General features: G+C 37.5%; 4 protein-coding genes across 5 annotated transcripts; 1 reads left to right on the top strand and 3 right to left on the bottom strand.

Moving 5' to 3' along the window:
* Positions 1–346: 346 nt before the first annotated feature.
* LOC123867809 (carbonic anhydrase 3-like) lies at positions 347–12,012 on the bottom strand. 2 transcript variants are annotated; one of them, XM_045910080.1, is made up of 9 exons: positions 11,727–12,012; positions 10,610–10,728; positions 7,520–7,603; positions 6,838–6,868; positions 6,678–6,731; positions 5,961–6,128; positions 3,795–4,042; positions 1,402–1,611; positions 347–480 (listed from the first exon to the last, which is right to left on the bottom strand). In XM_045910080.1, exons 1-9 carry the CDS (start codon positions 11,791–11,793, stop codon positions 373–375), a joined length of 1,089 nt encoding a protein of 362 aa, XP_045766036.1. In that variant the 5' UTR covers positions 11,794–12,012; the 3' UTR covers positions 347–372. The 2 variants fall into 2 exon arrangements, with proteins under 2 accessions (XP_045766036.1, XP_045766037.1); XM_045910081.1 differs by lacking the exon at positions 7,520–7,603.
* A 709-nt stretch (positions 12,013–12,721) lies between these two features.
* On the bottom strand, positions 12,722–14,043 carry LOC123867812 (MYCBP-associated protein-like). The gene has a single exon (XM_045910083.1). The coding sequence runs from the start codon at positions 13,791–13,793 to the stop codon at positions 12,762–12,764; it is 1,032 nt and encodes a 343-aa protein (XP_045766039.1). The 5' UTR covers positions 13,794–14,043; the 3' UTR covers positions 12,722–12,761.
* Positions 13,911–14,756, bottom strand: LOC123867814. Its single transcript, XM_045910086.1, has 2 exons — positions 14,248–14,756; positions 13,911–13,992 (listed from the first exon to the last, which is right to left on the bottom strand). Exons 1-2 carry the CDS (start codon positions 14,639–14,641, stop codon positions 13,973–13,975), a joined length of 414 nt encoding a protein of 137 aa, XP_045766042.1. The 5' UTR covers positions 14,642–14,756; the 3' UTR covers positions 13,911–13,972.
* Positions 14,757–15,077: 321 nt separating this feature from the next.
* LOC123867811 (carbonic anhydrase 2-like) lies at positions 15,078–21,000 on the top strand. The gene is made up of 6 exons (XM_045910082.1): positions 15,078–15,200; positions 15,630–15,848; positions 16,732–16,892; positions 18,344–18,430; positions 19,229–19,456; positions 20,749–21,000. The coding sequence occupies exons 1-6, from the start codon at positions 15,173–15,175 to the stop codon at positions 20,989–20,991; spliced, it is 966 nt and encodes a 321-aa protein (XP_045766038.1). The 5' UTR covers positions 15,078–15,172; the 3' UTR covers positions 20,992–21,000.
* The last annotated feature ends 9 nt before the right edge of the window (positions 21,001–21,009 follow it).

Raw genomic sequence — 21,009 nt, 5'->3', positions numbered from 1 at the left:
AGATACAGTCGATATTAGATATAATTACCTACCTAGTTGATTTTCGGCAGAGCAGAGTCTTGAGAATATTTTAATTTCTATTTTGGTACTTCAGCCGTCTGTTCTGGTCTTAGCGTGATATTTGCGTGACTAGTTACCTTATAGTATCTACTACCTTTACCTATTCGAGTGTTCTTGGTATAACAATACACGGTTTACTAAAAACTGTCAGGGTATAAGGGAAGAGATTGCAGTCAAGAGCTAACCATGAGAAAACTTGATTTCGAATGATTAAAAAAAAAAAACAAAATGATGCCTTCTGTCCACGCCTTTCGGGATAAAAATCGTAGGGGACTTGAAATTATGAAATGCAGGAAAACATTTATTTTTTATTTAATTAAAAAAATAGACCTTCCTATCGTTAAGCGGTTGCGGTTGTCGGATGAATGACCCCCTGTACTCCCCTTCTCCAATCAAGTTAAACACAATATCCACCATTTCCTGAAAAAGAAAAAGTTCTTACTTATTTAAAACCAACTTATATGCCCGCGACTTCGTCCGCGTGGACGAAGTCGCGGGTTAAATAGTATTTCAAACCACTATTTAATCCTTTAGGACTTGAATTTTCAAAAATACTTTGTTAGCGTCTTAGAAACTTTTATAAGCGGGGTAAGTAAATGTATTATGTTATATAGAGAAATCTCAAGTTTTAGCCCCAACTATATTTAAACCGTACCTACGTTGTAAGTCGGTGTTTATGTTATTTTTGACTTTTTACACTACACTCATTTGTTAGCACATACCTAATATTGTGATCTGGGTATCTAAGTATAATAAGTAACGAATAGTTATACAAGATGAAGTCAAACAACACTAAAACCCAACTTCTACCCGCGAACTTCCGATAGATAGCGAAAGATATTATTTGTTCGTAGTTAAATAAGAATGCACCATCTCGAAAATAAAATAAAATATCGTTAAATTATCTTCACTTACTTCTTTGAAATACAATATAGATTAAATAAAGGTATTGAAAATTTGAAGAAGCTAGCTTTCTCCTTGTAGAAGTTATGAAACTTTTACTCTTGAACGCTCTCCTGGAAACTATTGATTTTGTAGATAATCGGTTATTCTTTGCTGCCGTCGATATATACGCACATAGACTGCTAAAATTATAACCCTTCCTTTTTCCAAAAAAAAAAATGAGAGAAAACTCGCCTGCAAGGTCCCCTGCTGACCGGGGACTTTTTCAGAATGCGTGAAAACCTCTGATCTAGGTCCACGGTTGAGGGTTGCGGTCATTCCCATGGATCACCTCTTCGCGATATTCCTCATTTAGATCTATCCTTCCTCCTTTTAGATCTGTCCTCATGGAGAACATTGAGTCAACGGCGACAAAAACGAAGAGGGATAAAATCTTACCCTAGTAACGGGCAACGCTCTAGCCCTGATTAGCCACAAGACATTTTCAGAGCACGGTGGCATTGTCAGAGAACCCTGGTAGGCAACGTATTCCTTCAGTGGTGGGCTGAAACACATCAATGGTATGGGTGGCAGACCAGCATCTATATTGCGTGAATGTCTTGCCACACGAATAAGCGCGTCCAGCCCCTGTTGCGTTTCGTTACTGTACTGTGGAAACAAATAAAGTTCAAAACTAAACCCCGTTTACTACTTACTTAAATACTCAAAATTTCACTACAGACGAACGGGTCACATTTTTCTGAATTTATTAAATTAACTACTTACATACATATAGCGATGTGACTGATTGACAGAAAATATATACCTACAGCCTAAACCCGTGGATCTAGTATTTTTTATTTTTTTACTTTGCAACTATAAATATTATCTCCTCTCTATAACGTAGAACGGCACAAAGCATATCTTGATAAATTCTAATGAAAAACTCTAAATCCATGCCCACGAAATTGCTGGAACCAGCTATTTATTAAATTATAAAGACCTTTGCATATGGGAGCTATTTCACGCGCGAAGTCAAAGCGCGTTTTACGAACGCACATATCGAAAGCGCTTCAAATTGCATTGCGAGTGTATGTAAAGTTTATGAGTTATGACAAAATACATTACCAAGATTTTATTGTTTAAGTGTTGTGTAAGCATGATATGAATTTAGATAAAGTAGTGTATGAAATTCTACATAATTGGATACTTAGGTATTGGCGTCGATTCAGATTTTTTTTGTATAGTATGCGAATACGCTAAAATTTAGTTGTAGTCAGAATCACCACCATTATGTACTTAACCGTTTCATAAACTACTATTATTATACACTACAAAAACACAAAACTGACAATATAATATACTTACTTAGATAATACAATATTAATGTACAGATACAGTAGAAAATCTGTATTACTCATAGACGTACAATTTTCGCTTCGCTATAAAATAGAAATCAAATATAGGTACTAATTTTCGGCTCGGCGATGTTTTTGTCATTGTGGCAGGTTATATTTTCAGTACGTCTGAAAATACCCTTAGACGGGATAATTAAATGAATTTTTCCAGTATAAAAGGACAAAAATAAGTCCGTATTCTAATGAATTTAATCTCAAAGTTTTATCTAAGTATTTAATTCTGATAGACACTTGTCAAAAGTTAGTTTGCGGAAAGGGATTTACATTATACCTGACCTTGCCAAAAAATTTCATATTCTGCGACAAGATTTTTATTTACTTATCTAAAACGAATTAAGTAGCTCTACTTACTTATCTTTCCGGGTGAAAAATTTTTCGTGGCTTAGAGTTAGGCTTCTACCTATAACTTCGTATAAGTAAAAAGTGTTTTGAAAAACAATTTTGAATTTGGACCCTTCTTACCAGAAGGACTTATAATAATTCCCAAGCAAAAACATTTCATGTGAATAATAAGGGCAATTTTCTATCAAAAAGTTTCGGCAAGTAAGAGTTAATTTATCAAAAAGTACCAGTTCACTTCATTTGCAAACTATAAATTGCATGTTTTACAGTGACGTTTGTAGCGCTACCAACGCCAACGTACTGTACGTGGTAAAACCATCGATGTATGTGGATTAGCCTTTCCCATACAATTCCGTCCGCAAAAATACGCTTGAATCTCACGTCATCGTCATTGACTAAATCAATAGACTTTTGCAAATTCTATTGACTTTTTGAGCGCGTTTTTTATCTTCGAAGGGCCTATCCATATACATCGATGGGTAAAACGCGCCTAGATTGCGCATGCAAAATAATCTTATATTGTGTAATACCTGAATGTTTGGATAGAATCAGGCGTTACTTTGCGGAAGTTCATGTTTAGCAAGAAACAGTTAAAAATTATTTTGCTACTTTACAACTTTACATTGTAAAGTCGAAATCTCCTGAGGATGCTCCGGTGTCGGGGCGAAACGTGCGTCGAGAGTAGTGGAAAAGTCTTGTGTGGTGGTGCATGTGAGTGGTGGTGGCAGTGCTTGCTTGGGAACTTGGCTTTATTGCTTGGTTGGGGAGGTAAGCGGTGCTTAGCTTGTGACTGCATGTTTGACTATACAGATTTTTTCTGTTGGCGGATTATAGCAAAATAATTTTTAACTGTTTCTTGCTAAACCTGAATGTTTGTTTTGGCTAATAAGAATACCTTATTATCATTATGAACCAAGGATATTTTCTAAGGGGCAATGTGACTCGATACTTAGAGCCCAGAGGGTCAACAGAGAGTTACCGAATCATTTTGTAGTTTAAGCAGGTGACAATTCGGTCAGGTTCAGTATGAGATTTAACCGTCTAATTATATTATTCACTTATTTATTGTAACTGAAACAATACCTATTTTACCTTGTAGAGATTTACGATGCCAAGTATCGCCTGAGCGTCCCGCAGCGTCGCATTGATTGCGTTGTCAAACGTTTTGTACTCTGCCGATATGTGGATAACTTGACTCTCCAGGGGGTATTGCAGACCCCCTATTCGATGCTCGGAGGGCCAACGGAGGGTTATCGAGTGGAACAAATAGCGGCGACTGTGTGAAGCGCCGCCGTATACGACCGGTTGAAGCTCGTATTCCCATTCGCCATAGAGGACAACTAAAATTAGACACCGCATTCTAACAGAACGCAATACCTATACGGAATATACAGAATATCCTCGTATTGCTGACTGGGATTGGGATGAATTGAATTCGTGAAGATCTGTGAAGATGTGGTGGGCGGTTGCAGTTAAACTGTTATAAATAGAATGTGTAACGCTCTTTAGAGTTAGACAAGACTGGTTTCATAGAATATGAATTAAGCGGAACTTACTGCGGAAAAGCCAAAAGGAAGGTTTATGATTTTAGAAATCTATGTATTATGTATGTTTGTATCCAGTTTCTGTGTGTTCTACCGTAGTGCATAAACTACTGGACCGATTTTGATGAATTAGGTATCAATTTTTTCGTTGTAAAGGTCCGGGTGACATAGGCTATAATATTTTATACGAAAAAAATTGACCTAATAACGGATGTTACATCAAAAATCCAAAAATTTTTTTGCTATTGAGTGGGGTGTTAAATGAAAGAGGAGAAAATTTTGAATTCATGAATGTAAAAGTACAGTAACATTAATATAAACAAAGCGATAGCAAAAAAAAATTACTTTAATATTTCAGCGTTAATAAAACGATCGCAGTCGGGTTTTAGTTTTCAACTTTATCTATCTGTTGTATTTGTCTTTTTCATTTGTATGGGATTACGTAATAGAGCCCTATATATATTATTTCTCCGTACATAGAGTAAAGTGAAAAAAGCATTGATTTTGAAAGTGCTACTGAAAAGGTAATTTCGAGTGTCGAAATTAGAATAGGAGTTAGAGTGAATAAAAGGTAAATGCATTTCAGGTCTTTACAGGCTTTATTCACAACGGAGCTGTGAATGAAATGTATTCTGCAACATAGTATTTAGTTTCGGTTTGCTCATAAACGGGGTTTTCTCAGAAGTCATAATAACTTTTCAAAGCTGTGTATGAAGCTATACACGATTCAAAAAGGAGCATAGATTTGTATAGCTCGTGCCCATAAGCTTCAACTGGAGTAGAAGATAGTCCCTGTGTGTGCATTCTAATATTTCTATTTGCAAGCCATTTACCTACCAATGGCGCAAGTACCTACCTACGTTGTTTATCCTGAGTCCGTATAGCCCTGAATCGACCGAAAGCGATCGGAGTTAAGCATACATTAAATCATGCATGCATCCGCACAGAACACTGAATACTTCTCACTATAAATAAGCTGAGCCGATGCATAATTCCATGACTACATTTATAGAGAGGTCTAGATTTAGGCTGAGATCTATAGAGGGTACTTTGACTTTGACTTAAGCTTCAGTTAAAGCGAGACGGTTTTATGTCAGCAGCATAGCGCTGTCTCGGTCTAATAAGCAAAGTCGAAGTGCGCTTTATAGATCTCAACCTTAGACCTATCAATTTCGATAAAAGAGTGTTTGTTGCTAATTCTATTGTACACAATCTCTAAATTAGGCTAAAATGGTCTAATATCATCATCGTTGACCGATAGACGCCCATCGTCCACTGATGTACATAGGTCTCTTGTAGGGACTTCTATTCCACACGCCACAGTCTTGCGCCGCCTGAATCCAGCGGCTCCCTGCGACTCGCCTAGTGGGGGGGGGGGGGTCTTCCAACGCTGCGCTTTCCGGTGAGAGGTTGCCATTCCAGCACCCTGACAACTATCGGTTTTTCGAACTATGTGCCCTGTCCATAGCCAAGTGGCTATGGACAGGGCACATAGCTGCACAAGCTGAAGTCAGCTTTGCCACTTGCTGAGCTTTGTCACTCTGGTTCTCCTACGGATCTCCTCGTTTCTATTGTCTATTTCTATTTGGTGTAATGCGTTTCTTTCAAATGCTCTTCTTTTAAAATAATAGTAATAGATTTAGACCTATCAATTTAGTTTGAATTTTTTTTTACATTCTATAGTTAGTCAGTACCTTACTATAGAAAATCTTACGTCTTTTCGCATTAGTTTTCAACGTGAGGCGTTTCGGTACAACGTCGTAGTTGAGGAATGTGAGTTGTCGACCTCCCTTGGTATGTATTAATCCCACAGCTGGGAGGTCCACTGGCGACTGGGAATGACCTCCGCACTCTGGATACTGTTTATGCCAGTTGGATTGGTCTGTAAATGTAAAATTATTTTTAGATAAAGCTCGTAAATTTATGAATTTATCAATTCCGTGGAAACTCTTTGGTTTCCTGAGATAAAAGGACTAAGTGCCACCCTCGAGGTCTTTGACTTCCTATATTTATACAAAACATCACGTCGCGTCGATCCGTTGTTCCGTCGCAGCGTGATTGAAGGACAAACCAATATTTAACTGCATTCGCGAAAAGATTCAGTTTATTTAGTCCATAAAAAAGACAGCCCGGGTACGAAAGCCCCATTCAAGAGTTTTATTGTTACGCGCAGTCTTTTCGCGAAAAATATTTTGAAAGCAATATTTTTCTGTCTCTCGTGAACCTCGTGTGAGTTTCAGATGTAAGTAATAAGTCGAGGGCACGTTTTTTGAGCCATAATATAATATGTTATGGGAATACGTTGATTTAGGTGGAATCTACTTTGTTAACAGTTCACATATACGAGCTGTAGCACACGCCGAATGAATTCGCAGATCAAAGAATGTGTCAAAGACTTTATTATTATAAAAGGTTGATATTATTCACCAACCTTTGTAGCTCCAATGTTTAACTTGTTTTAATAACTCATATTTATTAATAATACCTGAAAATTAACAGTTCAGTATCAAATAAAATATATTTACTAAAAATTGCGCTAGGTATGTACTTATTTAAAAAAGACGCATGCAAAAAACTAGTTAGGTACTTACCCAGCTTTTTCGGCGTCGTTGTCTGGATTTGCTGAAAAAAGTTGTGGAATGTTGGAAATTACTGAAATTGTCAAAGTTCTACTCATGTGGCTAAAACTGCCTAGAGTCTAGACTCAAGCCCCTTAGTGGCGCATAAACGCAAAAAACAGGTCTCTAAGTCTCTAACTATGTATAACCATGGAATAAATCACAATCCCTTGCTCCGTTGCGATGCGATCGAAGGACAAAACAACAAACAAACACACTTTCACACTACCTATATACTATATTAATAATGTATAGGTAGTGTGAAATATCATAATATTATTTGATTTTCCGGGATAAAAATTGCCTATGTCAATTGCAGGGACGCAAGCTACCTCGGTACTAAATTTCATACAAATCGCTTAAGCGGATGGGTTTTTGGGAATCCCGTGGGAACTCTTTAATTATCCGGGAAAAGGTAGCGTGTGTCCGTCCCCGGGATATAAGCTAACCGTGTACCCGTCAGAATCGGTTAAACTGTTGTGCCGTGAAAAGGTAGCAGACGGACAGACAGACACACTTTCGTATTTATAATATTAGTATGGATATGGCTAGTGGCCTTGATACTTGAGGCCTTAGAATAAAAACCCAGCTTGAGGCCGATTCTTTTGGCGTTTTTACGGTCAGCCTATAATGAAAAAAGAAATTAAAAACTAACGAAATTTCGTGTATGTCTTGACCACGGTTTTGAATTGCTATGGGGAAATTCCGTTGGGAAGTGCATTACCCAAACTGCCTTCGGCTGAAATAAAAAAAGAAATAAAACTATAGGCATAATTTTTACATAGCAAACATTTTCTATAGAGTCCTTAGACATCAGTAGGTGGTTATCTGGTGGTGGTGGTGGTTTTTAACCCCCGACCCAAAAAGAGGGGTGTTATTAGTTGTGACGTGTGTATCTGTGTATTTGTCTGTGGCATCGTAGCTCCTAAACTAATGAACCGATTTTAATTTAGTTTTTTTGTTTGAAAGGTGGCTTGATCGAGAGTGTTTTTAGCTATAATCCAAGAAAATCGGTTCAGCCGTTCGAAAGTTATCAGCTCTTTTCTAGTTACTGTAACCTTCACTTGTCGGGGGTGTTATAAATTTTTAATTTACACTTGTAAAAACCTGTCAAATAGGTACTCTATTGTTTCGAGTCTGTACGCAACACTTTGAATTGGCAATCGTGGAGGAAACACCCCGCACACCCCCCGCGCTAAACCGATGCGGGGGAGCACGGGTGACCCCGATTGCCATCTCAACCTGTCGCGGACTACTCGTACTTATCTAATTATAAGTGACTCGGCTCTGGAATAATCCAACTAACATTTATGGCTCTATGACTACAAATGTTACGTTTATTTGACTTAAGTTTATACAAAGCAAATGAAAACACAGGAGTAGGTACCTACCTAGTTACTACTAAGTTGATGAATTACTAGGGCTGATGTATTTATTCTATTGAATAATTGAATTGGAATTTCCATTCAGAAAGGGGGTTCTACATTCTAATTCGATAATTTATCTTTGTGGGTAGGCTTTATAAACAACTAGATTATGCCCGTGACTTTGCGTGATCATAGGTTTTTTAAAATTTTCTAAAACTTATTTATATTTTTGTAAGTAGGTATATTAATCAATTGGTTTTTTTCCACTATCTATAACTGGTTAATCCAACAGTAAAAGTTGTTTATAATATGACGATCTTATACTTGGGTTAGAACCCCATGGGTGTATGACATATTCCTCTTCCGAGCTAGAACATTGCAATAAACCATGAAAGAACAAGTGTAAATTAAAAATTTATAGCACCCCCGACAAGTGAAGGTTACAGTAACTAGAAAAGAGCTTATAACTTTCAACGGCTGAACCGATTTTCTTGGATTATAGCTAAGATCACTCTCGATCAAGCCACCTTTCAAACAAAAAATAAATAAATAAAATCGGTTCATTAGTTTAGGAGCTACGATGCCACAGACAGATACACAGGTCCACAGATACACACGTCAAACTTATAACACCTCTCTTTTTGGATCGGAGGTTAAAAACCCAAAAAAATGTTCGTTTGTTTTAGTCACAACTTACTATTTTATAAATCGTTGTTTTCAGTATTTGTTGTTTAAATACAGTATATGTTACATAATATAGGTACCTAAATTTCATACCTGACTAGTTTAGTTTTTAACCCCCGACCCAAAAAGAGGGGTGTTATAAGTTTGACGTGTGTATCTGTGTATCTGTGTAGGCGGCCTTATTGCTCAAAGCTATCTCCACCAGGCAAAGGTAACCGCAAGGTAAATCCATAACCTAGCAGATTCTTGGTAGGTATTCACATCTACTGTATTGTAATATTATTGCTTTTACGCGCGGTTGTATACTGAATATCTACTGAATAATAATTTTGTTTGTTTAGGACTGACGGTTGAACGATAGTCCTCTTTAGCTTCACTCGACCATGTTATTACCGATTATATCAAAAATAAACTAAAATACCACAGATATTCATATATATACTAATATTATAAATGCGAAAGTGTGTCTGTCTGTCTGTCTGTCTGTCTGCTACCTTTTCACGGCCCAACAGTGTAACCGATTCTGACGAAATTTGGTACAGGGTTAGCTTATATCCCGGGGACGGACATAGGCTACTTTTTATCCCGGAAAATCAAAGAGTGGGAACTCTTCCTAACGAACGACGGACGAGTGGGAACGGAATTCCTAAAAATCCATACCTACGCTTAACCGATTTGTATGAAAGGTATCGAGGTAGCTTGTGTCCCTGTAATTGACATAGGCATTTTATCCCGGAAAATCAAACAGTTCCCACGGGATGTTTAAAAACCTAAATTCATGCGGACAAAGTCACGGGCATCCTTTAGTTTTTAATAAATAATATCTTCTGTTAGCCTATAGAAGCGGTGATAGCCTAGTTGTTATTGTTAAGATGTCAGCCTCATATTCAGGTGGTCGGGGGCTCGATTCCGGGCATCTCTAACTTTTCGCGGTTATGTGTATTTTCAGTGAAGAAAAACATCGTCAGGAAACCTGCATTCCTAAGAGTTCTTCATAATATTCTCAAAGTTTGTGTGAAGTCTGTCAGCGTAGTGGACTATGGCATAAACCCTTCTCATTCTGGGAGGATACCCGTGACCTGTAGTGGGCCGGCGCGGCGGCGATGGGTTGTGTTGATGGTGGCAATGATGACCTTCTAATAATTTAGATACCTACTGCCTCATTAGGCTCTTGGCTAGCATATTCCGCTGCGGACAACTCGCAGGATTCATCAACATAAGCGGATTGGCAGATTTCACACACCTTTTATCTAACATTATGGACCACTCTGTGGCATGCAGGATTCATGGGGTACCTACTTACCGAGTTAGAAAATTAAAGTTTAGTTAAGTCCGATTAAAAGTTATAAAAATTTACAGTCAAGAAAGGCGGTGTAACACCCTTGGGGTCTCGTAAAGCCGTTGTTTCTCTCCCATTGCCTCTGGGCCAAAATGTTTTGTTCTCGGGCGGCGTATATTCGCTTAGCTTCGCTCTAAATTCAAAATGACGCCCCCGAAGAACAAAATATTACTTTGGCCCCATGTGACACAAATAGTTATTGTGCACTTTCTATGTTATTATCTTCTTGCTGTATAAAATCTCCTGTGCTTCTATAGTAATGAGATTGGCTGCTGTGGCCAAAATTTGGTTAGGAGAACATTATTATTATAGGTAGGTAAGTAGGTAGGTATATCAGCTTTTACTAAAATCGTACCTTTCCATTTCCAAACATCATATTTTTGTCATGAGCTTCATTGTCGAGCTGGCGCTGAATATCGTCTGCATCGTCGAAAAGCGTATTAGCTCGAGTGGAGGTTTGGTCTTTTGTATTTTCTGTTGAGAAAGTAAAATTGTATTATGATGTTAGTCTAATCTAGAAGCTGAAGTAGCAAGGGCAGGGCACATAGTTCGAATATCCGATTGGGGTCCCATTCCATCGTGCTGGAATGGCGACCTCACACCGGAAGGCGCTGTGTTGGCACGGGGCATCCAGCTGAAAAGCACTGTATATTCTTATGTGTAATGCGAGGTATATCTACAGCATTATGGTGAGCTGAAACCTTGTATTCAGGTTGTGAGATACAATGACAAACTTAATCCGGACGCTACTTTTATTTGAGAATAAATTTAAATGTTCAGGTAATGGTAGCGCAGGGGTAATTCATACTCGTGTACCATAAGGCATTAATGTAAGGCATATAATAATTATGAGAATAACTGTTTTTCTTGACAAGTGGCACAAGACCGTGGTTTGTGTCCATTGGTAGAGTCCAAGTTTTATTTTCCCGCAGAGAACATAGTGAAAGGTATAGCACAGACAGCTAAGAACTCAGATCCGTTAATCCAACCCAGAAACCAAAATATAAACACAAACGAAGCACGGACAAAAACTAAATTATAGACTATATAGGACCAGTACAATCCTGGCTCAGAGGTGAGCGTTGTGCCTTATAACCCGGGACGGGTTCAATTCCCGACAGGCACAGTTTGAGAAATTAATGAATACCTCTCTCTGGTCTGGAGTACAAACCGATTAGGATAAGGTGATCTCATTTTGGACAACCACTTAGCACCTTGATTCTTAGACAAGGGCTAACTTGTAATAGTAAAGAAAGCACGCAATTGTTACGAAACCGTAATAAACTGATAATAATTAATATAGTAAGCATTGACTTAGGTATACTATAGGTACCTATTAATCAATGATAATAAGTCTTTGATAATAGCGAAGAACTTTGGTCCATACATTGGCTTACTATATATTGCTAAATGGGTCCAGTATGGACCCATTTACTTAGTTATAATTATTAAAACTAATTTAACAAACTGACCCTTATAACCATGAATTATTATTATGAGTAGCAAAGCATAAAAAACGATTTCTTTGTGAAATACCATACGCTTAACACAAACACATTTAGGTTAAAATTTGGTAAACATTAAAAAACATTTTACAAAATTCCTTTAACGAATTTTGTAGCTATTGCGCCTCGCAGAACTGGGTAGGGCGGGCAGAATTCAAAAAGAATATAATATATCGACAACGGCAGAACCATAGAATTCCAAGAGAATACACTGTTACGTTTATTTATTTTACGCTACCCTTCGCTACCAGCGTCAGTGGTGTCAGATGAGTGTCAGCGAGGGTGTCAGTCAATCAAAGTGTATGACAGATTCAATCAACCCAACAATGATCCAAACCTATCTCTATTATCCAAACTTTTGAAGACCAAATTTTAAAATAGGTTTAAGTTTGCAGTTATTTGTAACAAGTTAGTTAAACTATACAAGTATGGACCCCGTCTGTGCCGGCGCTCGCCGACATACGCACGGCACCCCCTTAGAGCGCTTTCCAGTCAGTTTTAACAAAAAAAAAAAAACACTCCCAAAAAGGCAGAGCACGCCCACCAACACAGACGAAAGTGCCTGAAACTTGAAATGTCATTTCATGAAACTTCATGGTCGCTGATCCTTCCACCCTGTGCTGGGGACAATACGCAGAGAAACTTTCAGCTTTTATATAATAACGAAGGTCGGGCACGCGCCTCTCTCTCTCAAAATTAAAAACCAAACACAGAAAACATCAAAAGAAAGAACATAACTATTTCTATGTACCGAAATTGTGAAATATTATATAAACAAATAGCGTATCGTTAACATCATAAGAGTCGTAATGAGAATAATTTCGTAATTCTGAAGTCTGTAATTGAAAAACTTTTTAACAAAAGTTTTCTGTATGTGCCAAAATAATATAATGTTTGAAATAATATAAAGTTGTATATGAATTTTTAATGGCATAGGGCATAGGTAAAAACAAAACAATAAATAATGATAATTAAGTATATTATATTATATTTTAAAAATAACTAAGTTCTGCAAAAATCAAACTGGATCCATCGATTTAAATCCAAGCTGCTAAGAACTCCAGAGCATAATTCTATGGCAATGCCAAGATGCTCATACATGCGTAAGTAAAATATGTGACGAACAATAGAAGAATTAGAATAAAGCATTTTCTCTCGCTGAGAAATAGTGCTCTCTCTTGATTCTTGACTTGTGTCATAAAACATTTGTGGTATATGAGTATATTCTTTGTCAAATTTATCAGCTAATTGTCCAAGAATTTGGCGTACTGCTTCAAGCTTTTGCGCATAAAGATCGTTCTCTTCATACCACGGCTTTAAGAATTCTCTATATGAACTTCTCAAGAATTTGTAATATTTCATTCTCTCTTCGAATCCTTGATTGATCATCGCTGCTCGCCAACTGTCAATTGATAGATCCCAAAGTTGTCCCGGAACCATTTCTGTGTACGCATCTTTCATTTTCATAACTTCAGTCTGATGGTAGAAACAAACAGGATTTTTCATAACAAAGAAATCAGCTTCCAGAAACATTTTCTCGTAAGGATAAATTTGAGGCTGATCACTAGTAGCCTTTAGTATCATTTCTCCAATCAAATCTCTTGCAATATTTATAAGCCCATTAGCATAGATAAGGTTTTCCAATTTATGACTTTTCTTTTTGATTTTTGCTAGGTTCTCTACGGAATCAGCATACAAATTTACAATAATTTGATTTTTAAGCGAATCAAAAAAGCAGATATTCAAAAATATCAACTCCCAACTCTCTTCGTAAGTTCCAGGCTCATTAGACATAAATGTAAAAGAGACTTCCTGTGATTGTCCGGGACAAATAACGTTTTCATTTTTATTGAAAAAGAACACTTGATATTGTGAATCATCTGCGTTCACTCGTTTAACCTTTTTCCAGCAATATCTAAGTGAAACAGTACCAAGATTTTGTAAATAAAGTTTACTTCTCCCAACTCTTCTGACGGGACAGTTAAAATAGTAAGACCAAGACTCGCAATAATCGTGCCCATAATCACTTTGCATTTTTGTCAAATGACTTAGAGTCTGGTGAGGTATTTCTTTTAAAAATATCTTATCATTTATTCTGACCGCATATACTGAACTTAGCACTTCCTCAGGGGTTTTATCATCGGATGAGAATCTTATAATTGGCAGTGGTGGAAGTTTTATTGTAGGTGGTTTCGTTTTAGTACCTATGACAATCAATTCCTGTAATTCAGACCTGTAAGAAAAAGATGAAATTCGTGACCTGTGACTAGTACAAATACTTAATAAAACCCATTACAAAATGAACAAAAAGTTGCTGAAATCCGTTCTAAAAATTTGGTACGCCAAAATATCGCTAGATTAGCCTTAATTTGACTAAAATACCTATAAGGATCGATTATTTTTATAGTCTCTGCCAGGACTTTTTCTCTTTTTTTCTTGTAGCCTTCATATTCCGAATCTAATTTAGTAAATGGTCTTCTTTGTAAACCTGATATGCCTTTTTCCGTTTCCTGTATGTGTCTCGGGACACCAATATGCCGAATGATAGCTGGTCGACCCATTTCAACTCGTGTTCTTTGTACTTCATACACAGGGTCGTAATAACATTTTTGCTTTAGCCTATCAGGCTGGTCCCATAATGTTCCTCTTACTCCAACCCTTTTCTGAATTTGTGCATGTTCTAATACTGTTTTTTCTTCCTTCTTTTCACGGGTCTTTTCACATAAATTCATTACCAGTTCCCCTGTAGTTCTTGCTGTTTTAAGAGCTAGATGCTCTGTTTCTTCTTTTCTAATTTTTATCCATTTCTCCCAAACAAGAAGTTCAGGGTCTGGATCGACTGAATCTTGGCACAGAACAAACTTATATTCCTTTTTACTCATTTTGTATTTTTATTAATATATGATTTCTAAAATAAGGAAATCAATGATTTTTTATTAAAATCTTTCAGAAGTTGTTGAAATATATTTAAATTACAATATAAATAAATAATTGCAATTATTATGTAATATGACACCCGTATTTAAAATATTTATCACTAGCTGATACCCGCGACTTCATTCTCGTGGATGTAGATTTTTAAATATCCCATGTGAACTCGTTGATTTTCCGGGATAAAAAGTAGCCAAGTAGCCTATGTGTTAATCCAGGGTATAATCTATCTCTTTTTCAAATTTCAGCCAAATCCATTCACTAGCTTTTGCGTGAAAGAGTAACAAACATCCATACATACATACAAACTTTCACGTTTATAATTTTAGAGATAAGATCACCAATGACTGTCATTTTTGTCATCTTTGTCATGTTTTGTCACAGAGTACATTGGTATTATGATATCAGTGTAACATAAATTTTAAGTGAACACCACACAGCTTTTAAATTTCTGTGCAATTTTAGATCAAATTTGAATAAATATGTTAAAAGTAGCAGTATCTCAAACTGGTAAGTTAATGTACTATCACTTAAATCGGTACCTACCATTTGGGTACCCGAAAATTCAATTCGGTCCAATCGAATTGCCCATTAATTAATCTCAATTAAAATAGTACTTGCGTACATCTCAGTAAAGTACCTTCTCGTGGTCACTGCTGCGGGGCATAGGTCTCTTGTAGGAACTTCTACACATTACAGTCTCGCGCCGCCTGAATCCAACTCTTTGCACGTCTTGTTTGTTTCCGGTACGATATCGTCATCCTAGCACCTTGGGACCCCAAAACGACTATAGGTTCTTCGAAATAAGTGCCTCGGCATTGCCACGTCTCCTGCTTTGCTTTGTACCTACGAGTACTCGTCGCATGAATACCTTTAAGTATTCGTATCATAGTAAGAAGAATCAGAATAGTTATAACATTAAACTCTTTGCTTTCTTAGCGGATGAAGATTTTGTAGCACCTGTTGAAGAAAAGAAAGAAGTGCCATCTTTTGGAACCCTAGAATACATTTATTATTGGAGTGAATTAGAAGGAAATCTCCCATCTCCGATTGATGTGTCTATAACTGGTGCTGTAAAATATACCTGCCCTGATTTGGTTTGGTACAATTTCGACATCTACCCTCACAAAATTAAGTTAACGAACACTGGATATACAGGTTAGAAAATTATAGGTTCCTTAGGAATATAATTCTCCACAATAGGTACCTGGCGGATATAATCATTTATATATCGCCATAATTATCGCGATAATAATCAACGCGTTAAACTGAATGGCCGCACTTGAATAGTTAACGTCTAATATGCCAATTGAATTGGCGTTAAAATCATCTAACGCCAAACGGTATTGTGAATGCCGCTGTACGTTGATCGCGGCTACATCTACGTTTAACGGGAAACACCGTTGAAAATAGCGTTGTCCGTTAACATTAACGACCAACATCGCCGAAAAATATTTATTTAGAGTTATAGAGTAAAAGTTAGAGGTGCATGCCAAACTGCCAAATCGTTCTCTTAGAAGGCGGATGTATTAATTTCTTGGACTTGGAATATCTATCACCGCACTACACGCCGGTTATACCTATTACCTATCCAGTGCCTAATCTGCCTATTTATTAGTGGTTATCAATATTACCACTATTTTAAGTTACACCGATGTACTTGCGCAGAAATCTTATTTTTGAATGGCGGGAAAAATATATCTCAGCCAATCATAGTGCGCGTCCATCCGCTATTGGTTGTTGCTAACGCGCCATGTTTTGTATGCGAAAATTATGACGTGTCCGTTGTTATTGTGTTTAAAATCTTAACGTCAAGCAATAAGGTCTGCATTTCATTGGTGTACATTCTGTTTTAGTCGGCGTAAAGCCGAATTTACATTGCGACGTTAGTGGCACGAAATTAGTGTAACGACACTCTGTGGTCACGACACTAACTTCGTGCCACTAACGTCGTCATGTAAATTCCGCTTTACGTTGCGTTATTCTGCGCAAATAGCCGATTTGCACATTTGAAACATTGCATGCAAAATACTCTTTATAGTATTGTTTGGAGCAAAATGGAGAACCGAAAGACCCTATTTGGAAGGTGGGCCGTTTTTAGACAAGCACGTTTTCTCACAGGCTCACTTCCACTGGGGAGCTAACATGATGGAAGGAAGCGAACATACTGTAGATCAACGCCGGTATCCCGGTGAAATGCAAGTAAGACACGTGTTTGATATACTTTCTTACCTAGATTTATGATTTCCAAATTGGCTCAAGCTAGGTTTTAGACCGAAATACACCCTAGGCAGCATTCATTTCTCAGACCAGGGTACGTTTGGAATCCTTGTAGCTTTAGTTTTAAGTTTACTTAATTATTATCTTCACTCATAATAGCCAAATCCCTAAAAACTAGAACTTTCAACTAGAACTGCAAAACCGATTCTGGTCCAATGCCTAGCAGATTGCGATTTCGCGAATGATCTAGCAACATCAGGTTAGTGGAAACTATCCTGGACGGTTGGGTCCAAGTTTTTAAATCCAAATAGAACCAAAAAGTTCTCTGACCATACTCTCAAAGAAATAAGATTGCAGTTTTTGGCTGACGCGTCTGCCAACATGCAAATTAATAGGATTAATAAACACGCCACTTGTGAAATTTGATACCGAGCGTATTAAAGATACCATCGAGCGCAACAGGGGCTTAAAAGTATTCACGAGAGATCTGTCTATTGCACAGAGCCAGCTGACGCGACTGAAAGCTGGTGACGGTAGTCTCGTTTCATCTAAACCTGAGATCCTGAGTAAGGTGCAGCTGTTGTATGGACAGTTAGTTAAGTACTAGGTACTAGTAGTAACAGCTAGTTACCTACGAGTATACACCGTGTCGAAATCAATAGTCATTGGCCGCGCTTACACAAAAATCAAAAAAATTAAGATTTCAAGTGCTAAATTTACCACAATAGGAAAATCGTTCACATAATTGAATACATGTTTAAAATAAACCAATTTTTCGTAATGATATTTAATGTATCATATTTAAAAAGACTATTTTGTTTATTGCGTGGCTGCTTATGGCAATTTGGAGTGATGTTTATTATTATTTTTATGTTAGATCAAATAAATGGATTGTTACCAAAACTACATAAGTAGATTTGTTAAAGAATATAGTTTATTTTCACATAAATTTTTGAATGAAGTTATGCTTTATTCAATACAAAAAATCATGTTAAACTAGCCATATAATTTGCAAAAATTGGCAACAGTTCTTTTTTTTTACTCATTAATGTGATTAAAAATCCATATTTTATTTCATTGTGTCAATAGACTATATTTCTAATATTTAAATATTTTTTCCAGTAAATTAGATGATTTCTAAAGACAGATTTAGGGCTTCAAACTTGAGTCTGTTACTGTTTTCATTAAAACTAGGCGCGGGAGATTGATCGCTATAAAATAAATGAAATAGTTTTCGCAAAAATGTTACATTAACTGTCAATACGAAAGATTGATTTATTTTAAACATGTATTCAATTATGTAGAAGTCGTTTCTATGATGGTTAATTTTTAGCTCGAAAACTCGCATTTTTGGTTTAAATGTAAGCGCGCCCTTAGTACAGAAAAATAATGTTAAATCATCTGTTACCAATGACTTCTGTTGTCTGTTACAGGCAATTTTCTTCAGATCTGAATACTTGACACAAGAAGAGGCGCTGCATCACCCTGACGGTGTGGTGGTGATCTGTTATATTATCAGAGTAAGTAGGCATTACCAATAAGGAGTAAGTACATGCGCACGAGGCGGCCAGGTTGCGGCAACTAGTGAGATCTAGTTATGGTTCATAAATTTTAAAAACCGCACGTGTATAACGACAAGCGGCCCAGCGGCCAGGACTGAACTGAATTGAGAATTCTCCTCGGCCACTCCGAGAACCGCCTGGACGTTACGGCCTGCCCGCCTAGTGCGCATGTAGTCTTAGGCGCATGAGGTCCTAGCTTTAGTCTTTCAATCATCTTTAATCAAATCCCAATTCCCAAACCAGGCTGAAATAATACCTAATTGTAATGTTTGTGTAAGTAAGAGCCAAGATTAGATTTTTTTTCTAAAAAATATTAGCCATGTTAAATGACTAATATTCCACTTTCCTCTCCAACTAAGCGTCAGGCTTGTGCTAGGAGACTAGGAGTAGGTACGACAATAGTGCAACGGGCGGGGTTTGAACCGTCGACCTTCGGTTTTCTGTTCACTCCTTTACCGGTTGAGCTATTGAGGCTCTACAAAAATTTTGAACTCTTGCATTGCTTGGAATAGACGGTAGAATAGTTGCTTAAATCTGTGCTAGGTACGAGTACCTACCTACTAATAATATTATAGCACGATAAGCCGTCATCGTCGTTTGCTCATCGAAACACAGAGGAAACGAAAATGTAAATTCGGAATTCCAAAGTCGGTCATCCATTCAGATACCAGACTGGAAGCATTGTTTTTAAGCGTGCTTGAATTGTAATCATGCGTAGTCACAATAAGTCTGCAAGTCTTTCACTTCCTCTTTCAGTATGGTGCAAGCCCAGACACGCGTCTACAATGGGTGATAGAAGGCTTCCCTCGTATACGTGAAGCCCAAACTCACACACGCATCGGACCGTATCCTATGTCACGACTATTCCCCATGTTCTACGAAGACTATTTCTTGTATTGGGGAAGTTTAACTACCGTGAAAGGAGAGAGTTTCACAGTTCGATGGCTTGTTCCACGGACAACTTTGTATGCTTCCTTTGAACAGGTACCTAATAAACGCCTTGTATTGAAATATAGATCTCTTCAATGTTCCTTGAATAGATGTATACAGTATTACATCTATTCAAGGAACTGACTACTATAACTTTAAGAGCTGTGTTGGAACATTACGTTACGTGAAGGGTTTTATATCCACGACTTATGCAAAAACGTTATGTAAGCCTGACCAGAAAAAGTATAGAGTGTAGAGGTAAGGACCACGATCTCTATGTATGAAAAAACGGCCAAGTGCGAGTCGGACTCGCGCATCGAGGGTTCCTAAGTATGGAACCCTTGCGCGAGTCTGACAAGTGCACTTGGTCGGATTCTATTTAAAGGGTTCCAATATATTAGTATGGAGCCTGTAGCGAGCCTGGCTTACCTACTGCTGGCCAATTTAAATTTTTACCAAAATAGCAGCTCATATAAATAAAACCTGTATATTAATCAAAATCACAAAATAACAATAATTGAAAAACCAGCCTAGTGCGATTAGGCATTGGAAGGTCTACTCGTATATCTCCTGAGGACGCTTCGGTGTCGGGGCGGAACGTGCGTCGAGTGGTTTTGGGATTTGTGTGGTGCTGCGTGGTGGTGGTGCGCATGGCTTGCTTGGTGGCTGGCTTTTCCTGCATGTGTATCAGTGGGCGGGCGGGCGGTGCATGTCGCATGCTGCATGTTGCACTATACAGATTTGTTTGATTTGGCGGATTATAGCGAATTAAGCTTTTGGTTCCTTGTATATCATGGGTCTTGCGCAAAATAACGCCTACTTCTTTACTACGGCAAAATGCGAATTCGCCTTCCACCCCTTGGTGAGAGAAGGCGGTGGATGCTCGGGTAACTTCGCACTTTTTAGGGTTCCGTACCTCAAAAGGAAAAACGGGTTATAGAATCACTTTGTTGTCTTTTTGTGTCTGTCTGTCCGTCCGTCCGTCCATCGTGTCTGTTAAAAAAACCTATAGGGTACTTCCCGTTGACCTAGAATCATGAAATTTGGTAGCTAGGTAAGTCTAATAGCACAAGTACTTACAGGAATAAATCCGAAAACCGTGAATTTGTGGTTACATCATTAAAAAAAATAATTAAAAATGTGTTTAAATTTTCAAAGCAAGATAACTATACCAAGTGGGGTATCTATCATATTATGAATATGATAGGGCTTTACCTGTACATTCTTAAACAGATTTTTATTTATTTTTATGCATAATAGTTTTTGATTTATTATACCTACTCTACCTATACCTATCATGCTATTGGCATGGCATATTTTTTTTACCTAGGTATTTGTTGTTTTAGATGAAAGAATTCCGAAAACTCTGGGATCCCTGGGACGAACCGAACTTGCGTAATTTCAGACCACTGCAAGAGAAAGAAGACCGTCACGTATTTTTCATACGTCCTCATTGGAACCAATATAACTCCTTGTTGCCAATACCTTGGGAGCCGGAACCGTCAATTGCAATAATTTCTCCAGAATATCAAGCCAAACCTTGGATGTTGCCGCCTCAAAATGCCTATACACAATCGCAACCGGAATAAGTAACAAAATAATGTAAA

The sequence above is a fragment of the Maniola jurtina genome, chromosome 8 (assembly GCF_905333055.1).
Source record: "Maniola jurtina chromosome 8, ilManJurt1.1, whole genome shotgun sequence".
NCBI classification, from domain to species: Eukaryota; Metazoa; Arthropoda; class Insecta; order Lepidoptera; family Nymphalidae; genus Maniola; species Maniola jurtina.
Note: the sequence above shows the minus strand (reverse complement) of the source record. Positions and strands in the feature narration are given on the sequence as shown.